The 22,608-nt window shown below is 44.9% G+C and overlaps 1 protein-coding gene across 1 annotated transcript in view; it reads left to right on the forward strand.

The window, feature by feature from the left end:
* klhdc8b (kelch domain containing 8B) overlaps positions 1 to 22,608 on the forward strand; it is a 190,508-nt gene that overhangs the window by 29,190 nt on the left and 138,710 nt on the right. Inside the window, exon 2 of the mRNA XM_030118673.1 lies at positions 17,540 to 18,822. Coding sequence (XP_029974533.1) covers positions 18,432 to 18,822 — 391 coding nt within the window. The 5' untranslated portion in view covers positions 17,540 to 18,431. The remainder of the gene's footprint in view (positions 1 to 17,539; positions 18,823 to 22,608) is intronic.

Here is a 22,608-nt window from a genome sequence, read left to right on the forward strand (position 1 = left end):
GATTTTCTCTAAATCACATCGGATATTATCGCACAACCACTTGAAAATTGATTTGTATGCACTGACCTGTGTAGCATCCATGTTGCATGGTCTGTTGTGTGGTGGAGAAGAGATCGAGCTTTGCTGGTCGCTTGTTGTTCACTGCGGTGGCTCTGGAGGATGTGAAGCCTCCTTGAAGCTCCACTTTCTTCAGGGATGGAGAAGCTGTTCTGGAATGATGTTCCACAGTCTTTACACACCACTCCAGAAAGCCTTCTGTCCTGACTGCCATAAAAGTGTTCCTGAGCCGAAGAAGAAGGAAAAAAAACATCACTGCATGTTGGTAACAATGCTTTTAGGGTTTATACACAAAACTAAGGAATTGGGAGCTATTTTCACTACAGAGCAAACGTGCATATTGCTTGTTTCAACCTCCCTGTTTCTTCATACTGTTTAATCACAGTTATTCCTGCTGGCTTTGAGCTGCACATTCTTAAAAAAATCTATTATGAAGGTAAAAAAAAGACAGCTAAAGTTAGACATTTATATCACTATGAGCATTATTTCTTCAAGCATTTGCCTTCCAGGAATCATTCAAATTAAAAATGTTTGTGCTGCGAACTGTAAATACATGTCTGGCATGGCCACTGTCCAAAGATGGTTTCTCTTGACATCCTGAGTTCCTGTCACTGCTCAGACTGCTTGAGACAGACGGTGTCTATCAGACCTGGACAAGATGGTTCCTCATCTCCTTGTTGAAGAACAGACAGATCTGAAAATCACAGAGCAGAGGAATGTTTATAAAGGCTAAGATCAGACAAAACGTGAGCGTCACCTCATGTTGGATTACTTGTAAAGAGTCACATATTCTGTCTTGTCTGAGCTGTCGTTAGAGTTCCTGGAGGATTCAGCTAACCACACTTCTGTATCAAGATGTAGATGCATCGTTGAGGCATGATGATTCAGATAGAAATGAAAAAGATAAAGAAATAAAGGAGGAAAAAAAACTAACAAGTGTTTTTCCACCCATAACCCCCCACAGGCAGGGAGGAGGATATTTCTGCTGTTCTCCCAGTGATGAAAGTTGCTCATCCGTGATCCAGAGAGGCAGAGAGGAAGAGCAGGGACTCCAGACATGAGGAAGATTAAGTGGCGAGTTTTGTGGAGAAAGCAGTGACACAGTGCGAACAGTCATGGATTTATGACGTGTCTGCTGATCAGTTGGTGCTACTCCCCGAGCGTTTGCCCCTCTGCGGCGTCTCCTTGGCGATGGGTAGCAGAGCCACTGATTGACCTCAGGGCCATGTGTCCCGTCCAGACCTGCTGCTCCTCTAACAGGGGCTGATGGGAAATGTATAGCGGCCTCCTGTCGCCTGTGCAAAGCTTCCTTCCCATGCAAACATTTCCCTGAGCTCTCATGTGCCTCATTGACGGTGATCATTGTGTTTCCTTGCCAGCAGCAGCCTGCAGTGTTTCTCACTCTGCTGCATCTTCTCCTTTCCTCTCCAGCCTTTTGTTTCTCTGCTCTGCTTTTTATCTCTTGCTTTCATGCAAATTGCTGCTGCTTTGCATTTTGCTTTCAGCTGTTGCTCTTGCACCTCTCCAGCTTTGAACATCCTCTCAGTGCTGATTCTTTATGGGTCAGTTTATGACTCAGCGCTTTGTGCATGTGTGGTTATACCGTCTGCCTCTATACATGTGGTTGCACTGATTCATTTTTGACGCTCTCTTGAAATCACTGTGCTCACAGTCACTGGCTGCTGTATTGAATCCCTGTATGGCGGTGACTCAGGCTCTAAAGAGAAGAGTGACCCATTCATATTTCACCACTTTACCTCAGGACTTTTTATACACGCCTGCTGCTTGTATTGAAAACCTCCAGCTTCCACGCAGTGTCATTCACTTTGCACTGAACGGGGTTTAAAGTTGGAGGAGACGTGACCGATTCTCCAAAACTAGAAACTCAGGTGGTTTTTAAAAATGGAGGAGTGTAGAAAGTGGTGAAAATCTGTCTCCTTTATGAACCTGGTATCTCCCCCTCGCTGCACACGGCTCATCAGCCGGGAAGAGAACTTTGCTTCAGCACGACAGACTGACACAGTGACCACATTACGGTCCCGCCTGTCCCAGTCTGCAGCCGATCTCACAGTCCCTCCTCCCATCACCTGTAAATACGATCCAGAAAGAGCATGAGAGACCAGTGGTGCTGATCTGCATCTCTACCACTTTGCACTCGGTGGCAAACTGGTGCAGTATCTGCTGGAGGCCCTCGTGTTTCTGTGCAAAAAGACCAACATCATCTGCAGAAGTACGAAACTCCACCATTTGTCTTGTTCTGTGTTCTCCAGCTCCTCCTGCAATGTCCTCCTGCTCAGACACTTCAAATAAACAAATGTCTCATGAACAGTCTCTGTTTAGACCCAACTGAGCTCCATTTCTGAAGCATTATGACTTCAGGTCTCAAAGTAAAATACATTTACTCTGTATGAAAACGACCTTTTAGATTCAACCTCAAACCCTCAAACAGTGGAAGTGTCTTTTAGATGTCTTTTCAGTGGGAATGTCAGTAAAAGACCACCAGCAATGTCACGAAGCACACTTCTGACAAAACTCATGTGAATGACTAATTTTCACTTTTTCTAATCCATTCATATCTGAGTCAACACTCTTTTTCTTTCTTGTGAGAAACACACTGATGTCACCATTTTGAGAGGTTTTATTTGGTACAAATATTTACACTGCACTGGATTTATGCTAAATTTCTCTCCCTTGACGATACAATGGAACTCTGTTTCCGCTCACATTCTGCAGCAGAGACACAGAGGGATCTTTGGTTTTCTAATTCTTTGCCACTCAGCAGCCACAGCATTGCCTCAGATAGGCGTTCATCGCCTGAGCCTGTTCTGAATGGCAGCATTAATGCATTAGTGCTGAGCTGAAATACACGGCGGTGGCTGGTGTTTGCTGGGAGCTGTGAAAATAGCTGCAATGACAATCCGGAAAAATGCAGCCCTCCGTCAGACCTTCCTGGTGGGTTATAGGGATGATTCTCTAAATAACACAGGGATCCAATTTAACACTTGAGAGAGTATCAACGGCTCAACACAAAGTGTTTCCCATGCAGCCCCGGAGCAAATCATCCTCTGAGTTTTTGTTCAGGCCTCTAATGCAGTTTGCTTGTTTGTGTCATTTTTGTGTCCGATCCCGATCGCAGACGCTGAACTCAGCCGCTACAGGCTCGGCCTGCGGTGACAGCTGCTTCTGCACCAGGCTCAGCATTTATCTGCCGTTGTGGGCAGCTCTCAGATACACCCGGCTGCACCGCCTGTCCGTGCACAGTGGCAGCTTCGGGTTTTTGCCTCACTGTCGGCCAAAAGGGAGGAAAAACAATCCTGGAGAAGAATGCATCTGAAATAAATTAGGCGTGATGATCCTGATGGCTTATTTGGTTGGTAAAAGATGGCAGAGCCTGTCAGCCCACGCTGAGGGCCCACGGCCTCCAGCGCAGGGTAATTAAGAATAACTGATCTAATTTGGGACACATGTGGTTTGGTTGTATGGGTTTTATTTCAATTCAGTTCCTTTTTATTTGTGTTGTGGTTGGCTCTATCTAATCATTTCTCGGCACAAAGAGAAAGAAAAACCTGAAACGTCCACATGAGCAGGAACGACCGTGGAAATGAAAAACTCCCATTTAAAAGGCAGAAGCCAGCAGATCCACGAGTCAGAGGAGCCACATTAACAAGTTCTCTGTTCTGCTTTTATCTGCCTTGAACAACACTTTTTAATGGATATAGACTCCAAAAAACCCAGCAGTGTTTTTATGTTCAGACATGGTCACATTATGTAACCAACCCAAGATCTCCTGGAAGCCAGCTGCCAAAGTGATGTTTATTTCCCTCCCATCATCCAATCTGGTCAAACGTCTTCAGATCAAACAACCTGCTGCAGCTTCCTCCACACTTGGGGCTGAGAGGAGAGGAAGAACACACAACCGGCGTTTTCTGGAATGTGAGTCGGTAATGAAGCTTACGGTACGCTCCCTCCAAACCCGTCTGACGGGAATATTTTTGGGCCGTGCAGCTCCGCAAATACATGAGCTCATTACAGCAGTTCTGTCAAGGCTGCAGCGGCATCTCACACTGAACGCCACTGTGTGTGTGTGTGTGTGTGTGTGTGTGTGTGTGTGTGTGTGTGTAAAGGAGGTAAAGGAGTAAAGAAGGAAAATCCCCGAAAACGAACCTTCCTGTTATTAGTTCTGTACTGATATTTAACTTTTTTCTTTCAGTCAGAAAATATTGCTGTTTACAGCTTTTTAGATCAGTCGGCAATCCAAACTAAAACTCTTGTTGTTCCAGTTAGATGCTTTTACTTTGAAAGGTGAGATTTGGTAGGTGTTTTACTTTCGTCTGCTGCTGTCATCACTGATTCATACTGATTGATGTAGTTTGTTATCTGATGGTGTTTTCTTCGTGTGGAAAATAAGTCAATCTGTGAAACAAAAATTACTTCAGTTTCTCTCTAATGAGTTACTTTTTAAACATGTAACTAATAATTACCATCAGTGCCACATTGTCATCGGTGCAGTGAGTAAAGGTTTAAAACGGTGGAGAAACTGTGAGGCGGGGAAACCTCAGGAGAGTGCGGGCGGCGGGTGGAGGATGTGGAGGTAGAGAAGCAGAACACAATGTACGCCCGGCGTTAAATAATGAACGACAGCATCAAAGTTTCAGACCGAATCTGGAAGGCGAGCAAGCGGCAGGGTGCAGAGGGCGGACGTACCGGCTGGAGATCGGGTGCAGCAGGATGAGGCTGTGGAAGTATCGTTGGTTTGAGTGAGCGTTATATTTCTGTGCATTGTTTAACGTGTGGGTTAAACAGCCGAGGGGGAAAGAAAAGGCTTTCAGGTGTGCGTAGCAGAGGGTGGAGGACGCCGAGCGGCTGCTGCGATCAGGTGCCTGTCTCAATGCACTCAACAGTTTCTACACGGGAAGAAGCTCTCCGGCTTGTGGGAAGTGAAACATCAACACGTTTGACCTTTTCGCAGCGCTGGCTGTCTGGAGAGGTTGGCACACATCATGTTTGAAGACGGGATGTTCTGGATTGACTCGTCCGTCACGCTGCAGGCGCCGCGATTCACGAACCTGCACATGGAACATAGAACATGTAATCTTTCTTCATGTGTGTAAAGATGTCTCCCGGTGGATGTGGGGAGTGGAATCAGTGAGCCTGATGTGATGCCAGCTGCTCTGCATCAGTGTGTTCTTCATGTGCAGCAGCGTCATGAGTTCACACACATTAAACCAAACCCTCAGCCTCTCCGGTTATCAGACACAGCCTGCTGATAAACACACTGCTCAGGAAATGTCCGTCATTCTGCATTAGTTTGTTTAACATGAAGGAAACCTTCAGAGTGTTTCCATAAATGATCCTCTGCTCGACTCAGAAAGTGATTTATCAAACCAGAACTCTGCATGATAGTTTTGTGAGCCTGACTTTTACCATGAAACTTAAAGACCAAAAACTCTGAAATGGAGAAGTTTCTTCTCCTTTGAGCTTCACCTGCCTGACTGTCCGTCCTGAGCTACAAAGAGCTCCTCTTTAAAAGCTAACCCTCTTCCCTCCCCCTCTAAGCTCCTTGTTCTGTCTGAAGACTCGTGTACAGTAGACTCTCTCTTCACTGAGATCGTCTCCTAAAAATGCGCTGGCGGATTTTTAAAGTAGAACAGTGGAGCGCCTGCAGGCCGACGAAGGAGGATTAGAGACTGAGACGACGGATGGAGGGAGATTTGTTCCTTTGAATGTTGCTGCGACCTCGGCGCTGAAGAAAACTCAGGACTTTTTCCCCAGAAGATCCTCAGGAGCAACAAAACACTGAGTGGAACACTGCTTTGAAGGATCCAGACAATCAGCCATTCAGGCTTTCAGAGGAGTTTTATCCTTTATGCTTCCAAACAAGCCTTCATCCTCTTAACCTCCACCTAAATGCTCCGTTTCCTCTGCTCTCCGGTCTTAAACGGCGCCAAAGGGCCAGACGGTAAACACTGAAAGAGGCTTGAGGACGTCTTTCAGGGAGGCTTACAGCTTCCAGCCCGGCGCGATGTGAGGAAACAGTGGAAGGCTGGATCGCTTTCAGTGGTGTGAAGAAGGAGTCGATCATTAGAATATCAATGCTTCATTCTGAGAATCAACAAACAGGAGGAAAACATTTTGATGACAAACTCAAGACTTTATATCTCCGATTAATGAAGAGTTCTGTTCCCTTCTGTCCGTGGGAGGAAGACTTTGTGATCTCCAGACTGTTTTTGCTTTTATTCTCTTCATGATGAACACTCTGATGAAGGCAGTGTTTCACAGTAAACCTTTCTAGATTGAAGTAGGTATATTTAATAGTTTGGTGCCACAGTTCAGTCGTGTTTTCCTCAGTCTGCATCGAGCCAACAGGCCATATTTCTTTTGTTTCCTTCTGCCGCTCATCCGTGCTCAAGAATCTTCTGATAACCTTTTAAATACACACAATCAAATAGTTCAGTGATTGAACTGAGTCTCAGAGGAATCTGAAACATGTTTCATTATTTAGTTATTTATTGCTGGATGTTTGTGTCACAGGCTCTGAGCAGTTCAGAAGCCTTTTCAGCTTCAGTGTCGCTTCGGGTTCAGGTTTCTCTGCTGTGGCTGAAATCTGGACCATTGAAGATCCACTCCAGCTCCTATCAGTCTGTGAGGAAAGGAAATGTGGAGACATGAAGCTCGGTTTGACCCTGAGCCGTTATCATCGGTCCAGAACGTACACCCAGTGAAACACTCCATCATTTTCATCACTATTACCTTTATAGCCTTTATTCCTCTTTCAGCTTCAGCGTCCAGCCTGTGCTGGCTGTGTGCACAAGACTGAAAGCCTCCAGGTTGAACCACATTAACATTAAATCCTTCGTTTGGTTAATCCTTTCACCCTTTATATGAAGGGCACTCATTGAAATACTTGGAAAATTCAACTTTGAAGAGTTAGTTTAGCAAACTTTCAGTTTTCACTCACTTTTGAGACTGAAGTCATTGTATATTTATGTTATTTATTTATTTATTTTTTTTAAATCTGTTACAAAGTGAGCAGCTGACCAAAATGACTAAAATTTCAGCATTTGATGCTGAAAAAACATTGGATTTCTATAAAAGATAGTCTGAACATGACCAGGTCCTATTGTCAAACAGGTTAATGTGCTGTCAGTTATAAAATGAGTTCCAGTTTTCAAACAGTCTAACTCTGCTCATAAATAAATGAGTCCCGACTTTGAAGAGTAAAAATAAAATTAAAAGTCAGTTGAAATGTGAGTCTTCATTGATGTTTTTCTCCTTAATACAGTTTATTGCAATCAAAAACCAGTGATGGTGTTATAATGTAGTTGAAATATCAATAGTTTTATTAAAATACTCCAATAATAACAAATAAAAATATTAACTATTTTTAATCATTATCAATCAAAGAAGATGAAACATTTTTAATAGAAAACTCTTTATTGCAGAGAACTTGTGTCATGTGGTGATTTTTAAAGATTCAAATTTCAAAGTTTTATTTTGGAAAACTCTTTAGCTCCAATCAGCTCCAGAGCACCTGGCCAGGCGTGTGTGTTTTCCGCCGTGTCCTTCCTGTGTGTGTCCTCTGTCCAGTCTGAAGGTCGAAGGTCGGAGGCTCTGGATCCGCTCGTCTTCCTGACGCTTCCAGCAGGTCAGAGAACAACTGGTGACAAACATCGACCTGACCTTTACTCCATGTGAACCCCGAGTCCTCCGTGGACTGATCATTTATTGGAGTGTGTGTGCGTGTGCGTGCGTGTGTGTGTGGAGTCGTGACAGCTCTTGTCCCTGTGAGCGTCGTCTGCAGATTTAAATCTCCTGGGATTTAATTTGTCTCTCAGGATGAACTGAAGCTTCCACAAATCCTGAAACAGTGAATAATGTATGTGACAGGAAGCAGAGTGGAAAACAAGAAGCCACAACTTCCAATGAATTCAAATCGAATGTGGTTAAAAAAACAACAACAAAAAAGTTCCCTGCTGCCATTTTCTGATGCCGCCACTTTTATTTTGTATGAACAAATCAATGAGAAAACCTCAAAAGTGTTAAAAATTCAGCTATTATCTGCATCAATTTACTTTTAATAATCATCCAGGTCCTCAATATTAATTTCCTGGATTCCAGGAAATTAATATCATTAAGCTTTGGTAAGATTGGTATGGAATCTCTTTAACTTTATTTCTGTTAATTGAGAGCATGGCTGTTTGAAAGTGGCTCCATTAGCAGCTCTGGCTGATATACTTCTCGAATAAAGCTGCAGCTCTGCTGTGCCTGATTAAAAAAAAAACACAAAACACAAAATCAATGTATGCATCATACATGCATAACAGAACAACACAACCAGTTCATAATACTCAGCAACTCTAATAACTGTCAACTCTAAATTGAATAATCTGAAGCATTTGTGTTTGAGAGATCTGTCTTTCTTCCATTACAGCAACATTTCTTGTTTTTGGTTCTTTGGATGTTTTAAAGACACTGCCAGATTGTTAGTTTTTGCAGAATTGTTTTCCTTGAGTTTTCTTTGTTTCCTCTTAGTAAATCAATATAATTCCTGTGAAATGCTGCAGTCGGTCTCCTCCAGGAGTCTAAACCCTCCTTTTATCAGAGAAAACCAGCTTCCTGCAGCAGAGTTTGGCCCCGTTTGGTCGTTGCTGCTGAAAACTATGTTTGTTGAAAACTGCTTCCAAGGTGGAACTTTTCTGAAATGCTGATCATTTCTCAGAGATAACCCAGTGGAGCTTGATTTAAAGTGTCTGTGATCGATGTTATATCTTCAGTCATGTGTGCCGTAAAACTCCCGACATTGAAGAAACGTGTCCTATTGGCTCTTTTTGAATAAAGAATTCTGACCGTTCTGATAAAGTGAAGCAGGTTTAAAGAAATCGCAGCGGTGGCCTGTCTTTGACCTCTCCTGTCCGGAGCAGGTTCCAGTCCCTGACCAGTGTCTGGAGGAGCAGGGTCACAGCAGGCAGGCTGGTCCTGCAGTCTCCACCTGTTTGATGAGCAGCGGTTGGTTTCTCCGCCTCCCTCAGAGCCTCCTCCTCCGTCCACACAGTCAGCAGAATCCAGTGCTTTGATACAAGCTGCTCCACTCTGATGCATTTAAAATGTGAGAACTTCCATATACTGTATGTAGCGGCTGTTCATTTATTTTAAATATGTAAAAAAATGATTTGAATTCATTTGATGATTCTCATGAAAGTATTTGGCGTTGCGCTTGTCCAGTGTGTGAGCGGATGTAGCTCTGCTTATCTTGGATTCTTCAATAGTTTATTTTCCTGGTCTTCTCGTGAATTGGCTTCAGCTGCTGTGAGAAGAGGATAGATCTTATCCGCCCTGCGATAAAAATAATTGAGCAGAAGAGTTGCTGACCAGAGGGAGGGGAGATAACTCCCACCTCCCTGCAGCAGCAGGCATCCGTGTACAGGAGCAGCGTTTCAGCAGGAATTACATTTTCCTTTTGTGAGAGAAGGGTTCCTGCTGTCGCCTGGGTACGTCTTGGTGTTTAACATGTGCTTATCTGCAGCAGCCATACTTCTGTGCGTCCCGCTTCACAGAGGGTCAAACAAGGAAATCAGACTATTTGATTCCTTTCTGTAACCCTGACAAGACTGTGTGACTCTCTGCAAACTTTTACTCTCAAACTGCGACTCCTGAGTGATGAACTCATCCTCGTTGACCCCAGGCTGACCCCGTTCATTCAAGGCTCGGTGCTTGCCAGGGTCTGGCTGGTTATTGTCCACCTGAATTACCTTTTTGAACCTGCTCACATTACCGAGGAGGTGGCTGTAAAGCAAGGTATTGAAATCTAACGCACCTCTGGGTATTTTAGGGGTGTAATCATCACTCTCTGCTGCCCTGAACCCCACAGCCTGCTGGGTGTCCAACCTGTCCGTCACTCACAGACATCAGCAGGGTTTTAATTTTGAAGAAGCACCACTATACGACATATTTATACTTTCATAAATTAGTGTTGTCTCCCTCTGTCCTTATCTCCTCTGCAGCATAATGACTTTGGCGGGCTAATACAGTGGAGAGTTTGCCCAGGAGGGTTTTTGGCAGCGAGCAGAATGAAGTCACTGTTGTCTCCTGAGAGATCTCCCAGCTGATGATTATATTTCATGTCTGAGCAGAGACCCCTGGGCCAGATTCCCTCCATTACAGTGATGCTGTATATCACAGGAGCCGAGTCCCGGGACAGCAGGAAGTGTCCTATTTCGGTCGTGTGCCCCAGAAGAATGTAGGAGTGCCTGCTGGAGACTGAATCTGTCTGGATCATATCATCTGGATGTTTTCTCATCAGCTTGCTTTCTTAGAAACGCTCAAACAGTCATTTGAACTGCAGACTCTGGCCCTCGATCTGTCCGCCCACACCCTCGACAGTGTGGCCATAGCAAGATGAAACACTGTGGCTCAGTCGGCATGAATGATGTTGGAAGGTTGAAGGTTCAATTCCCTATATATTCCACACATGAAAGTGTGTTTGAGAAAAACACGTATTGCTCCAAAGGATAGATATACCTGCCTCTATCGAAACGTCTGCTGCCCTGTTGTTGCTCCACAGGGTTCGTTTCTGTGCAACTGTCTCCAGTCGTGGTAATCAGGGTTTTAAAAATGGCGGGGTCGACTGGCGCCCTGGCCAATCAGTGGCCGGATGTCTGTTGACGTCACATCTTCAGCTTGACTCAGCTCGCTTGGAACTGCAGCCGAGTCGGCTCTGGGAAAATGCCTGGTTCCAGGATTTAACACACGGGATGGAAAAACCTCAAAGTCGAGCTGAGGAGGTTCCAGTTCAGATCATCAACACAATTAAACTGACATTTATGTAAACCGGTTTCAGTCACATAAATAAATAAAGCTCGAGAAGCATCTCAGAGGTCATTTAGTAAAACAGTGCTGTAAATCTGTACTTCTCTCCTCCATCAAGCTGCTGATGCTCAGCTTTCCTCCATTATTTTGTTGTGGTCTGGACCATATTAGGTTGTCAGCAGGTGTTACTCGGAGCACATCAGGGAGCCTCGTTCACGACCACGTCTTCCTCCACGTTAGCCACGGCTCATAACCAGAGAATAGAACCTTGCAGCCGAGCGTCAGGAGAACAGTGTGTACTCTTGGTGCTGCAGGTGTTCTATAATGAAGATGCTCAATTAAGAAGCTTAAATGGAAAAGCTACAGTTGATCCAACACTGGAAACTCACTGATTCATATCACGGCCTTCTTGTTGCCTATTTCTGGCATCATCAGGCACAGCATCGGCGACGGGGAGGGTAAGATGTGCCAGTGATCAAACGAGAGCTCAATCAGACGTACATACATTGTTTCTCCAGTATCGACATTGAAAGAAAAAAGAGAACCAGAAAAAGGCGTCTTTGCTGCCTGGAGGGCTGGGTGTGTGAGCATTGTTCACAAAACCTCAGATGTTAAATTTAGTGGCATGGCTGAGCCCACGTCTTTCACATCAGATCTTCACCAGGCTGTCTGCTGCCTGTTTATTTCCCCGTCGTATCGCAGTGTGTCTGTAATTGAGGCTTAATAACTCAACAAAACATTCCCGCTGTCATAAAAACACCAATCGATTGAGGAGCTACAAGCAACGACTTGTTTCATATATCTAGTGAAGGTGAAAAGTCAGAAATAAAGAGAGCTGCTGTGTCGGCGTGAACAGAGCCGATGTCTGAATGCAGCGTGGATCAGAGGGCCTCAAACAGCTACGTAGCTAATGTCCAGAAATCTTCCTGCTGTTTGGACACCTTCAGAAGCTTTTAGTGCATTCTTAGATAATAAACTCCCCTCTTCAGTTGCCTTGTTTTTATCCAGCTGTCATGTTTTGGCTCAGCGGCAGAGGAAGGCCTGACTGGCTGCTGACAAATCAAAGACATTTAAGGAGGGTTATTTTAACTGAAGTTTACCAGCAGATAAGATTTTCTCTCTCAGCTGTGATGATGAACAGACGTATCTCCTTTTTGGAGATGAAAGAGTCTTTTCATTTGGTTCTGACGCTTCACTGGTTTCTTAATATTGACTTTTATTTCTGTTTCTGTTCTGTTCCACTGGAATAGAGATATTAAATTATCAGTTGCGATCAGAAAGCATCCTTGGTCACGACCGAAGTGGATGCTGCTGGGAGGTCCAGGCTGTCACGACTTGGATTTGCCTCGGTGTTTGTTTGGCCACCAGCTCAGTCTTCAGACCCAGAGAGCTCAGAGCAAAATGAGTTTTGTGTCCTCGCAGCTTCTGGACATCTGAGTGAGTCAGCAGAGCAAAACTAAGCCAAAACCAGGCGATATGACCATGTACTGCATACGGCGAAATATTAAATCGTTTCCCATAGTGCATCCTGCTGGGATTTCATTATCTGATTTGTGTTTTTATTGTTCACACCACTTGCGTGATGAAAACAAAATGCAGGTTCCCGGGCCTCTGAGAATGTGATTTTAATGTCATATTGGAGTCAAATCCAACAACTAAGACACTGAGATGCAGCCGCTGATATTGTCCTGTCGCTCCACCACAAGCATGGTGAGCTCTGCAGCCTCCGTTCTCTCTAAAGCTGTTCTTATACACACGTTTTTTTGAAAAAGCACGAAATGGAGCAGCAGTTTTTTGTTGAAACCAAACAGACTCAAAGCCCACAGATATTGTAAGTAGTTGTTCAAATCTGAAAACAGAGAAGAGAGCCTGTACTGTGAAATCAAAGCTCAGCATGAAGAAAGATGCTTAAAAAATGTAGTTCTTCAGCGCGGCGGTCCACGATATGAATGAGTCATTGCGCTGCAGACGAGAGAACAACACCAGTCGATTTACAAGCGCTGGGTTTCCCTGGAGACCACTTTTGAAAACACTTATAGAAAAATGCATTCTGACAGAAGGAGGAGGACTTCAGAAGTTAGAAATGGTGTCCATACGGGACTCATGCAGATCAGCTGTGTTTGTTTTTTAGGATTGTAATAATGGAAAAAGTGTGGAGTGAGAATCTCAGTCACACGTTGAAAACTGATTCAGAACACTCAACCTGTGATGCATGCTGGTAAACCTCAGTGGTGCTGAGTGTCGTGATGCTGGTTTTCAGGGTGGGGACGGGTGATAAACGTCGTCAGGGTGACTGGAGTCATTGATGAGGCCGAATGCAGACAGATGGACTCGACTCTGAGGAGCAGGACAGGTTAAAGCCAGAACTAGAAGCTCTCCGACTGGACTGAAGCCCACTCAGTACTGCTGTCTTTTCATTGGTAGGAAAGAAAACCTTGATACTAATGGTTCATTAAAGTCGTCTCAGCTTTCATTCTATTGGGGTAATTTTACATGTGTTTATCTGATTTAACAAGTTCATAAAGGTAGTGAAAAGACACACTTGAATGATGGGATTATTTCTTTAAATTTGGTCTCAGCGTTGTCTGACAGAGAACGCCAAGCTGAGGTTTGAGAGGAAAAAGTGTTAATTGATCGGTGTTAATAGAACAAGTGAGAACAAGATCAGTGGTGTGATTAAAATAATGAGTGAGTTTATTCACCTTCTGTGAAAAGCTAATTGTATCCAGTAATGAGCTGAATGCAGTGTCGAGGCTCTCAGTGTCAACATCTCCATCAACGTTAAAGTCTCCCACGATAACGACTTCATCTGAGTTCATTACTGAATTTAAGAATTGAGATGAAACATTCAGAACATGCAGAATGTGGAGCTGGAGGATGATTCACTGCGACAAATAGAACTGGCTTCTGAGTTTTCCAGTCAGTTGATGAGGTTCAGAGTGAGACCTGCAGCTTTTCTGGTTTGTTTTAGTTCTGAGAAGGAGGTTCGAGTTATAAATGGATGCTGCTGCTTCTCAACCAGTTTCTGAGGAATATAATGATTATTATGAGGAGCGGAGGTTGTTTCATTGAGGCTGAGATATTCTTCCCCATGTAACCAGGTTACAGTGAGGGGAATAAGGTAAACAGTCATCACATCAGAGATGGATATTTAACTATCAGCAGTTGATTATTTTTGTTTTGCTGCAGAGGCAGTTAGGATTGTGATTCAGAATAAGATTAACTCATCTCCTGCAGTTTTTATTTAGTGTTAGATAAAAAGGGTCGGGGAACAGACACAGTCTCTCCAGGATAAATACACGTTTGTTTATCCTCTGGGTGGTCAGGGATTTGAGGAGGTAATAAAATCGTCCATATTTCCAGATGAGAGAGCTGCACCCTCCAGAGTGGGATGGATGCCGTCCCTCCTCATCAGACCAGGCTTTCCCCAAAAACTGTCATAACCGTTAACGGAGCCCTCATTGCTTTTGGACAACTTGTCAACAGTTGACTTTCCTGGAAGCAGTCTTAGAAATCTGTCTGTTGATGGCTCTACTGTTCAAGCTTCCTCACTTGTTAAAAGACTTTCAAAGTGTTTGTAAAAGAAGAGCAGACGCAGCACAGTGGCGAACAGATGAGATGAAATGGCTCAGCTGAAAATATCAGATGTCCCTGTTTTCACTTGAATTTAGATTACAGATAGTTGGTTCACCATTGCTTTTTTAAATTTCCATCTGAGATAATATTTCTGAATCTTTTGTAAATATCTGAGTTTCTTTTGTGGATTATCTCTGTCATGGACGGCTGACCTTCCCAGGACACACTCTGCCTCTCCTGTGTGGTTTCCCACCCAACAATACTTAATAATCACACTACAGAAGATTGATTACTGGTTGTCAATAGAGAGGTTGTCACTGTGTGTCTGTATTTCAGTGTGCAGATGCATCAAAACCCCGGTACAGTTGGTTAAAGAAGCACGACTTGCAAATAGAAGAGAAACTGTAGCGCTGTGATTGGCCCTGTGTAGTTCATGAAAATGCTGATGTGGAGTCCAGCGGGGTCACGACCTCAGGGAATACGTCTTATCTCCCCTCTGGGAGTGTAGAGTTCAGTAACCAGCATGTGAGATGCTGTCGAGCAGCAAAGGTCTGACCTGGAAGGAGGAGGAAGTCACACCTCGCTTTGTAATTATTACACTGTTGTCTTGAAGACGAGTCAAACAAAGCTCTCAGCAGTCCTGCCAACAGGTCACTGAAGGTCACTGAAGGTCACTGGAGGTCTCAGTTATTTTACAACTTACTGGAATTATTAGTTATTTGAAAATTACACCTGCTTTATTTTTGTCTTGTCATAATAATAAGGAAAGTCCAAAGTCGTTTCCTGCCAGACGTCTTGGAATCACAGCAACATTCTCACCTGCAGAAACCATCCAGACGTTTACACTGTGTTCACCTCGCCTGCTGCTGCTGCTCCCTGTCCGTCGTGAAAGGTCACGTCTGCAAAGGGCTCAGGCCACTAATTGGGTGGAGGCAGACGGACCATTAATTATGGATATCTGGTATAACTTTATAGTGTGAGCGGCAGGGGACGGGGACGGGGACGGGGAGGGGACGGGGTTGAAACCAGAGAGGTGTGCATTGTGCTACTCTGTTTTTTTCTCTCCTCCTGCTAAATGTCACTGCTGTCCCCGTCAGTCCTCAGGCCACAGCATGCTGGCCTCCTGCTGTGTACACACACACACACACACACACACACACACACACACACACACACACACACACACACACACACACACACACACACACACACACACACTGCACAAACAGGCCTCTCCCTGCCGTCAGCACCATGAATGTGACTCTGATTAGAGCGTGCACGGTATTAACGCTGCATGGTTTTCATGCTGGTTTGAGACAGGAATGCTTCTCAGCCGTTCCTGTGGAGACATTTAATGAACACACAGCAACATTTGCATAATTATTAACAAAACGTGTGTCAGCTTTGAGTCCATTTGCTGCTAATTCCTAATTACAGGAGAATCACTTCAGACTCAGTGAGTGTGAGAGCCTGCGTGGCGGAGAGGAGCCCAGTCGTTACACTGGAACAGGAAACAAACAGGAACGAATTAAAGCTGATGAGTGTGAGCAAATATCTGCAATAACAAGACTTTCCTTCCTCTGATACTGCAGTTCTTTATGTGGAAGGTTCGATCGCCTCATAATTCATGATCAGTGTTTAACATTTTGAATTATTGTTCCACTTAAACTGTAACTGGCTGAGAGAGCTGCTCTCTCTCTCTCTCTCTCTCTCTCTCTCTCTCTCTCTCTCTCTCTCTCCTCTTCACTGTTCACTCAAAGGCTGAAATGATCAAAGTTTTAAACTTGTGATAACATGCTATATATGTTGTGTATAAGAAAGCCTCAAGTTATTGATAATGGCATCAAATCATTACTATTCCACAGAGCAGTGTGTCTGTCGTTTTCACTACTGGGGTCAAACACACCTGGATTGATCAGTTTGTCCAATAATGTAAGACATGAGATAAAGGAGCTGTATTGAACAAAGTGTCCTTTTCGGTTGATCTCACTTCTCATCTGAATGAACTGAATGTAACGCTGCCGGGCAGCTGGAGGTGTTAAAGGGAGACCTGCAGGGAGACTGAAGACCTCCCAGCAGAGCAGGAACAGGGTCAGCTTCACCCAGATGTGTCTGCTGTTGTTGACTGTATTGATAAGCTGATTGTCTCTTGTCTTTTTCTCTCACTCAGCGTTCCTTCTCTCTCTTCCCACTCTGCTCACTGCTGACTCTCTCGACTGTTTGTTCTATAGACGTCTTGTTGGTGAGGCCTGGTCTGTCATCATGAGATCTCAATGAAAACACATTTAGATTTTTTGCCTGTAAGGTGAATGGTCAATGTTTTTGCAAGCTGCTCGAAGTTCAGAAAATTAAGAAAAAATATTTGGCAAACTCGAAAAAAATTCTTTATTTAAAAGAAGCTTTTCTTGGGCGGGTGATAAAAATGCATTATCTTTAAGATTATACAATTTAAAGGTCCATAATTCTGCAGAGGTTTTAGAGGTTCAACAATATCGTATTCTGTGTATTTCCCCAAATCCAGCCTTGCTCCTGAATTTCAGCCTTTCTAAAAGTCTGACTCTAATGAACACAGGTTATTTCTGTGTCTGTGGGTCCAGCTCTACTCCAGGCTCGTCTCAGGGAGGAGATCAGTGTTGTCACATTGGGCAGGTTTCAGGAGCCTGCTTGTGTTTTTCTTGGTTTATTTGGAGCAGTTGTGTGCTGACGACATGTTCTTTATTAGTTTTAAGGTTTTAACATGAGTTTCTACAGAGGTTGAGCTAAAACTGAGTCAACCATGTGCGAATGTTTACCGTGGATTTACAGCCAAGACTCGTACAATCGCTGTCTTTTAGCCACACCAGTTATAAAGCTTGTGTGTCTGAACATGTTAGTTTGGGTCTGGGTTTTTACAGTTGCTTCCAAGTAACTGTCAGGGTAACTTTTACAGTTTTTCCTATTCTACTGAATTAATTCATTATATCAGTAAAGCAGACACATATATTACTGTTGGGGGAAAAAAAGGACTTTATAAAGTGAATTCTGCATAATAACGTACCTTTAAAATCTACTTTGTGTTCTATAATGAAAATCTAACCCAGGTTTTTGTGTCTGGTTGCAGGTCTGATTGCTGCCTCGATCTCTGCAGAGCTTCCAGGGCTTTCTGAAGGTCACAGTTCAAAGGTCACACCCAAGGAGTCCCAGCAGGATTTGGAGCTTTTGCTTTGTTAAAGTCAGTAAATCCTCTGATAAACGTGAGAAAACCCTGCAGTGGTGACGCTCCTGTAGTCTTTTAGAGACTTCAGCTCCTCTACTGAAGATTTTCTCTCTTTTTTTATCCGTGGATTTATCACTGGGGAGCAAACAGAGCGGAGCAGCAGAAGCGGACTTTTAGCTGTGATCAACTGCCCGGTGTTTGAAGGTAACACTCTGCTGTGTTGGATTATGGGAGCAGTAGTGAAGGTCAGCGTTCTCCAGCTCTGCCTGTCCTCCTCTTTGATCTCGCACCATTATTCCACTTCCCCCCACCTCCATCTTTAGTTCCTATTTTTCTAGGATGAAGCGTTACACTTTGGTACACCCTTCCCCCGTCTCCACACTTTCTGAGGAATACAGCTGGAGTGAAGCAGCGATTCAGTGAGGGAGGTCAGAGGCAGAAGGACCAGAGCAGGAGGCAGATGGCGTCCGGGCTGGAAAACACCAACAGCTGGATGAATAAAACATTTGAGAAGTGAGGAAGTCGTGACGTCTGGCCGTGGAGTGAGAATCTCTGCCCTGCTTCTCTCCTCTCCATCCATTTTTCATCCTGTTGCGTCGGTTTTTGTGGACGCAGGAGTTCAGCCGGTCACTTGGACGGAGAGTTTGAGCACCTGATTTTTCCCTCCTGCTCTCGCTCGGCTTGTTGCCCCTCGCCTTGGTCTTCCTTGCCCTCTGACCGCCCCCTCCTCCTCCTCCTCCTCCTCCTCCCCGGCACGGTGTGTGATGGTGCGTCCCGTCGTCCCGGCCTTGAAGACATGCCCGTGCAGGAGATGGCGGTGAGTCCTGTCAAGTCCCTGTACTGGGAGCAGCTGCCCCCCATGTCACAGCGCCGTGTCTACTGCGCCCCCGTCTACCTGGAGGGTCTGCTGTACGTGCTGGGCGGCTGCAGCGAGACCGGCACGCCCCTGGACGGCGCCGAGGTCCTGGACGTGGAGAGCCAGACCTGGAGCCAGCTGCCGCCGCTGCCCACGGCGCGGGCGGGCGCCTCGGCCGTGGCGCTCGGGGGCCAGGTGATGGTGCTGGGGGGCATGAACCAGCAGCAGACCCCGCTGGCCTCGGTGGAAGTGTACCATCCTGACGAGGGCAAGTGGGAGACCAGGGCCAGTCTGGGCCAGCCGTCCATGGGAGTCACCACCGTGGAGAAAGGTAGGAACCTGAGTGTGTGTGTGTGTGTGTGTGTTTCACAGCTGTGGTGGGTCTCTCGCTTTGAACTCTGAGCACGGGGTCTGCTGACCTCGCAGAGTGACGTCCAATCGGATCACAGCAACCGTGGTAACGAGGCGCGGCTGACCAGACGAGCTGCGGATGTCTGCATGCAGCAGCTTCCTGTCGTATTTCTATTCACTGCTTTGTTGTTCTCACTCAGCTCAGCTCAGCTTTACAGCTAACGGACATCAAAACCTCACAGCATCAGGTGTGTTCAGGGGAATACGCTGCTTCCTCTGGCAGCCGGCTGTGATTTAGTTGGAGTATTTTCATGAAAACGTGGCGGCAGATTTATCCAACAAACCCTGGCTGAGCTGAATCCAGCAGAACATCAGGGACTCGCTCAGAAGCTGATTCACTGCCTTGTTGGGAAAGCTGTTGTTCACATGATAAACCTGCATTCAGAATTAGCTTGATCGCCAAGTTTGTTTCAGGAAATACAAAATGCTCTTGTTTTCACCGAGCACAGCAGAGGAAGGAGAGAGATGGACGGCAAATGGCTTGAATGTCCCACCAGGAATAAAATGATGAACGAGCTGAATGTAAATAAAACTGGTTTGATTTCAGTAGTGGAATTTAGTCCATTGATGATGAGACAAAACAGTCCATTAAAACCCAAAACGAGACATCATATTCATGAAAAGTTCCCATTCTCCACAGTAATGCTCAGGGCCTTGTTGCTTGCGATGAAGAATTAAACCTTCCATAATGAGGTTGAGGAACGGGACTTTCTGCAATTCATGTGACACAGCAGAGTTTTATATTAATGACGCTCTGTCTCCGACTGTCACACTGAACTGTTTTCTGATTTTTCTTTGCTTTTGTCATAATCTACTGATTACTTTACAGCTGTAGTTATTTGTTTTCGACCTTTTGCTGCTTCGGCCCCATTAAAATCCAGCTGGGCTCAATTTCCCCCTCAGCTTAAACAACTTTAATACCATTAGGTTTCAGTGAACTTTGACCTTGGATTGCTTTGCAGGATGTGATCCGTGACCTTTGGTTCAGTGCATTTTAAAGCTGTCCGTAGTTTGTTTTAAAGGTTTAATCCACTTCAGTGCTTGGAGGCATTTTTTGTTCTGTTTTTTTTTAAATGTCTCGGTGTTTGAAGACATCACTGCTAAAAAAAAAACAACAAAAAAACCCATGTACCCTCATTAGGAAGTGATGAAGATGATTATTTGCGAGACAACAGTAGCAGCAGAAGCAAAAAGCTGGGTCCTCTGAAGTGAAGGAGTTAACTAATTAGTTTTTCAGTTTGGAAGAGGCTCCTTCCAAGTTATTTCAGGAGATAAAGTGTCTCCCGAGTGGAAGTCCTTCACTTGTGATTAAAGCCGAGTGGCGCTGGGATCAATGGACGCTCGCACAAGTGGAGAAGCTGACGCTGAGCCGGAGGCTCAGGCTCCATAAATACAGCGCCGGAGAAGTCTCGGGGGTTCTGATTATGTAAAATGGTCAGAGAGGGCTCACGTGGGCGTCGGCTCACAGTGTCACAGAGTCGGCGCTGCCTCCGCTGGATAAACACACCGGGCCTCCAGCCTGTTCCCCTGGCCGCTGCTGGCCGTCGGGAGCCGTGCACGAGCAGGCAGGCTGCTGAGAAATGGGAGGCAGAGACAGGAAGGAGGCGGGAAAAACGTCTGATTGCTGCCATTAAACGGGAAAAGATGGATCTGCAGCAGAACGTCTGCAGATATCTAAATGTTTACACTGATTGGAGGCAGAGAGGAAAACCAGACCAGGCGAGACCGGGGAGGAGAAGAGTGAGATCCACTTGAGAAAGTCGTGCAGCTTCCTGTGTTTACAGCTCAGTGTGTCACTGATAAACTGATGAATCAATATGACCTTTAATGGAGACAGAGGAGGCGAATATCTCTGTAATGTGCACTTTTATTCCGTAAACTGCAGCTGAAACTCAGTCAGGAGTCAGAACAGAGCAGCTGGTGTGTGAACGGCAGATGAGTTTGATCTTCAACTGATTTTTGCTGTGAACTTTGTAAATTGTGCAGAGAGAGATTTATAAGGACGACTTCCTCATCTCAACCACTGACTGCAGTCACGGTGTAACTTATCAACTTATCAACATTAATATCAGGTTGGACGTGGTTTCTTTATACGTTTCGTATTGTTTGTCAGATGGTGCAAAATTAACATTATGAAACACAGAAATATCTGAAATGTCGAGTAAAGCCTTCAACCCCATCTCAGCATGTCATTCTCTGCAGGTCTTGATGCCCGGATCAGTTTTGCTGACTCAGTCTTTTTTTTCTCACATGCTCCCATTCAGATTTATTGTTACAGCACATATACGAGAACACAATATCAAAAAATATGCTTTCATTGAACTCTGCCACAATTAAAACAGTCTGTGAGAAAATATTTTCACCTGGAATCAAAACCTGTTGTTCTGACTGCTGCACTCTTCCATTGTGTGTTAACGTCCATTGTAACCTTTGCATTTGCGTTGAAGCTTTTTGCCGTCATGTTGTGGCGTTTACCTTTCTGAGCCGCTGTACAATGATCTCTCAGTTACACTTGCAAAGATAAAAACGTTGCACATGTGTACTTGTAATCTTATTAGACTTCAGGATGCTTCTGAACCAAGTGCGAACTGGAACGCCATTATGACATTTGTTTGATGCTGACATCTCAGTGCCTCAGAGGTTCATCAAACATGCCAGGATTTTGGGCAGAGAAGGAGGAAAAGGGCCAGAATTGCATCTGATGGATGTTGTAGTGTCGCAGGGTGAGCTATGAATGGATCACTGAGGTTTGGTTTTGAGTTCAGAATTAGAAGTTTATTAACATGCATTACACAACAGAGAGGGCTGTGATTGGCCACAACACTCGTCTCATTCATGGTGCTGTAAATGCAATAAACTTATAGAAAAGATCCCGGGAAATAGCATCCCATAATAGCCCCCCTCAATACGTTACCGGTATCCCACAGCTGCCTTGATAATATACAGTAATTATTTCCTCTTCAGCTGACCACTGTGCTGAATTTGCCTCCAGGCTCCTCATTTATTCACCACATGTTCACCGTTTCAGCCACAGAATAAGCTGCAGGGTCACAGAGTCGATGATGTTACAGATGTGTGAAGAAGATCTGATCGGCCTGGTTCCACCGCGGTCGCATTGACACATGTCCAACACACACCTGATTTAATTCCACTGATGAATGAGGCTGCATCTGATCTAAAAACATTTGAATGTGTGTTTTCCTGCTTCGACCTCTTTCACACTGCTGAACGCAGTACCTGCAGTACCTGCAGTACCTGCAGTACCTGTAGTACCTGCAGTACCTGCAGTACCTGTAGTACCTGCAGTACCTGCAGTACCTGCAGTACCTGTAGTGCCTGCAGTACCTGCAGTAAGCCTGTGGTCCATACAGCTGTATGACACGCGTGGTGAGATGATGGGAAATCAAAACACCACAGTCTGAAGCTGTCTGAGATGATGTTTCAAATTCTGAAACATGTTTCATATTTTGTTGTGGGCTGTCTCTGACTGGGGGATGCAGGTAAACCTGGGCAGTCTGAGAACTGTCCGCCATAAGCGGCAGGAGTCTGAAATGTGCAGCATCTCTGCGAGGTCAGTCCGAAATCACAGGAGAAACAAACGGAACAGTCAGGAAAATAAAAAATGCTACATTGGTCGTCGTGGATGAGTTGAACAGCCTGGACCTGGTCTGCTCTCTGACTGATCTCACAATATCTGGTTGACTGT

This window comes from Salarias fasciatus, chromosome 20 (genome assembly GCF_902148845.1).
Source record: "Salarias fasciatus chromosome 20, fSalaFa1.1, whole genome shotgun sequence".
Classification (NCBI taxonomy): domain Eukaryota; kingdom Metazoa; phylum Chordata; class Actinopteri; order Blenniiformes; family Blenniidae; genus Salarias; species Salarias fasciatus.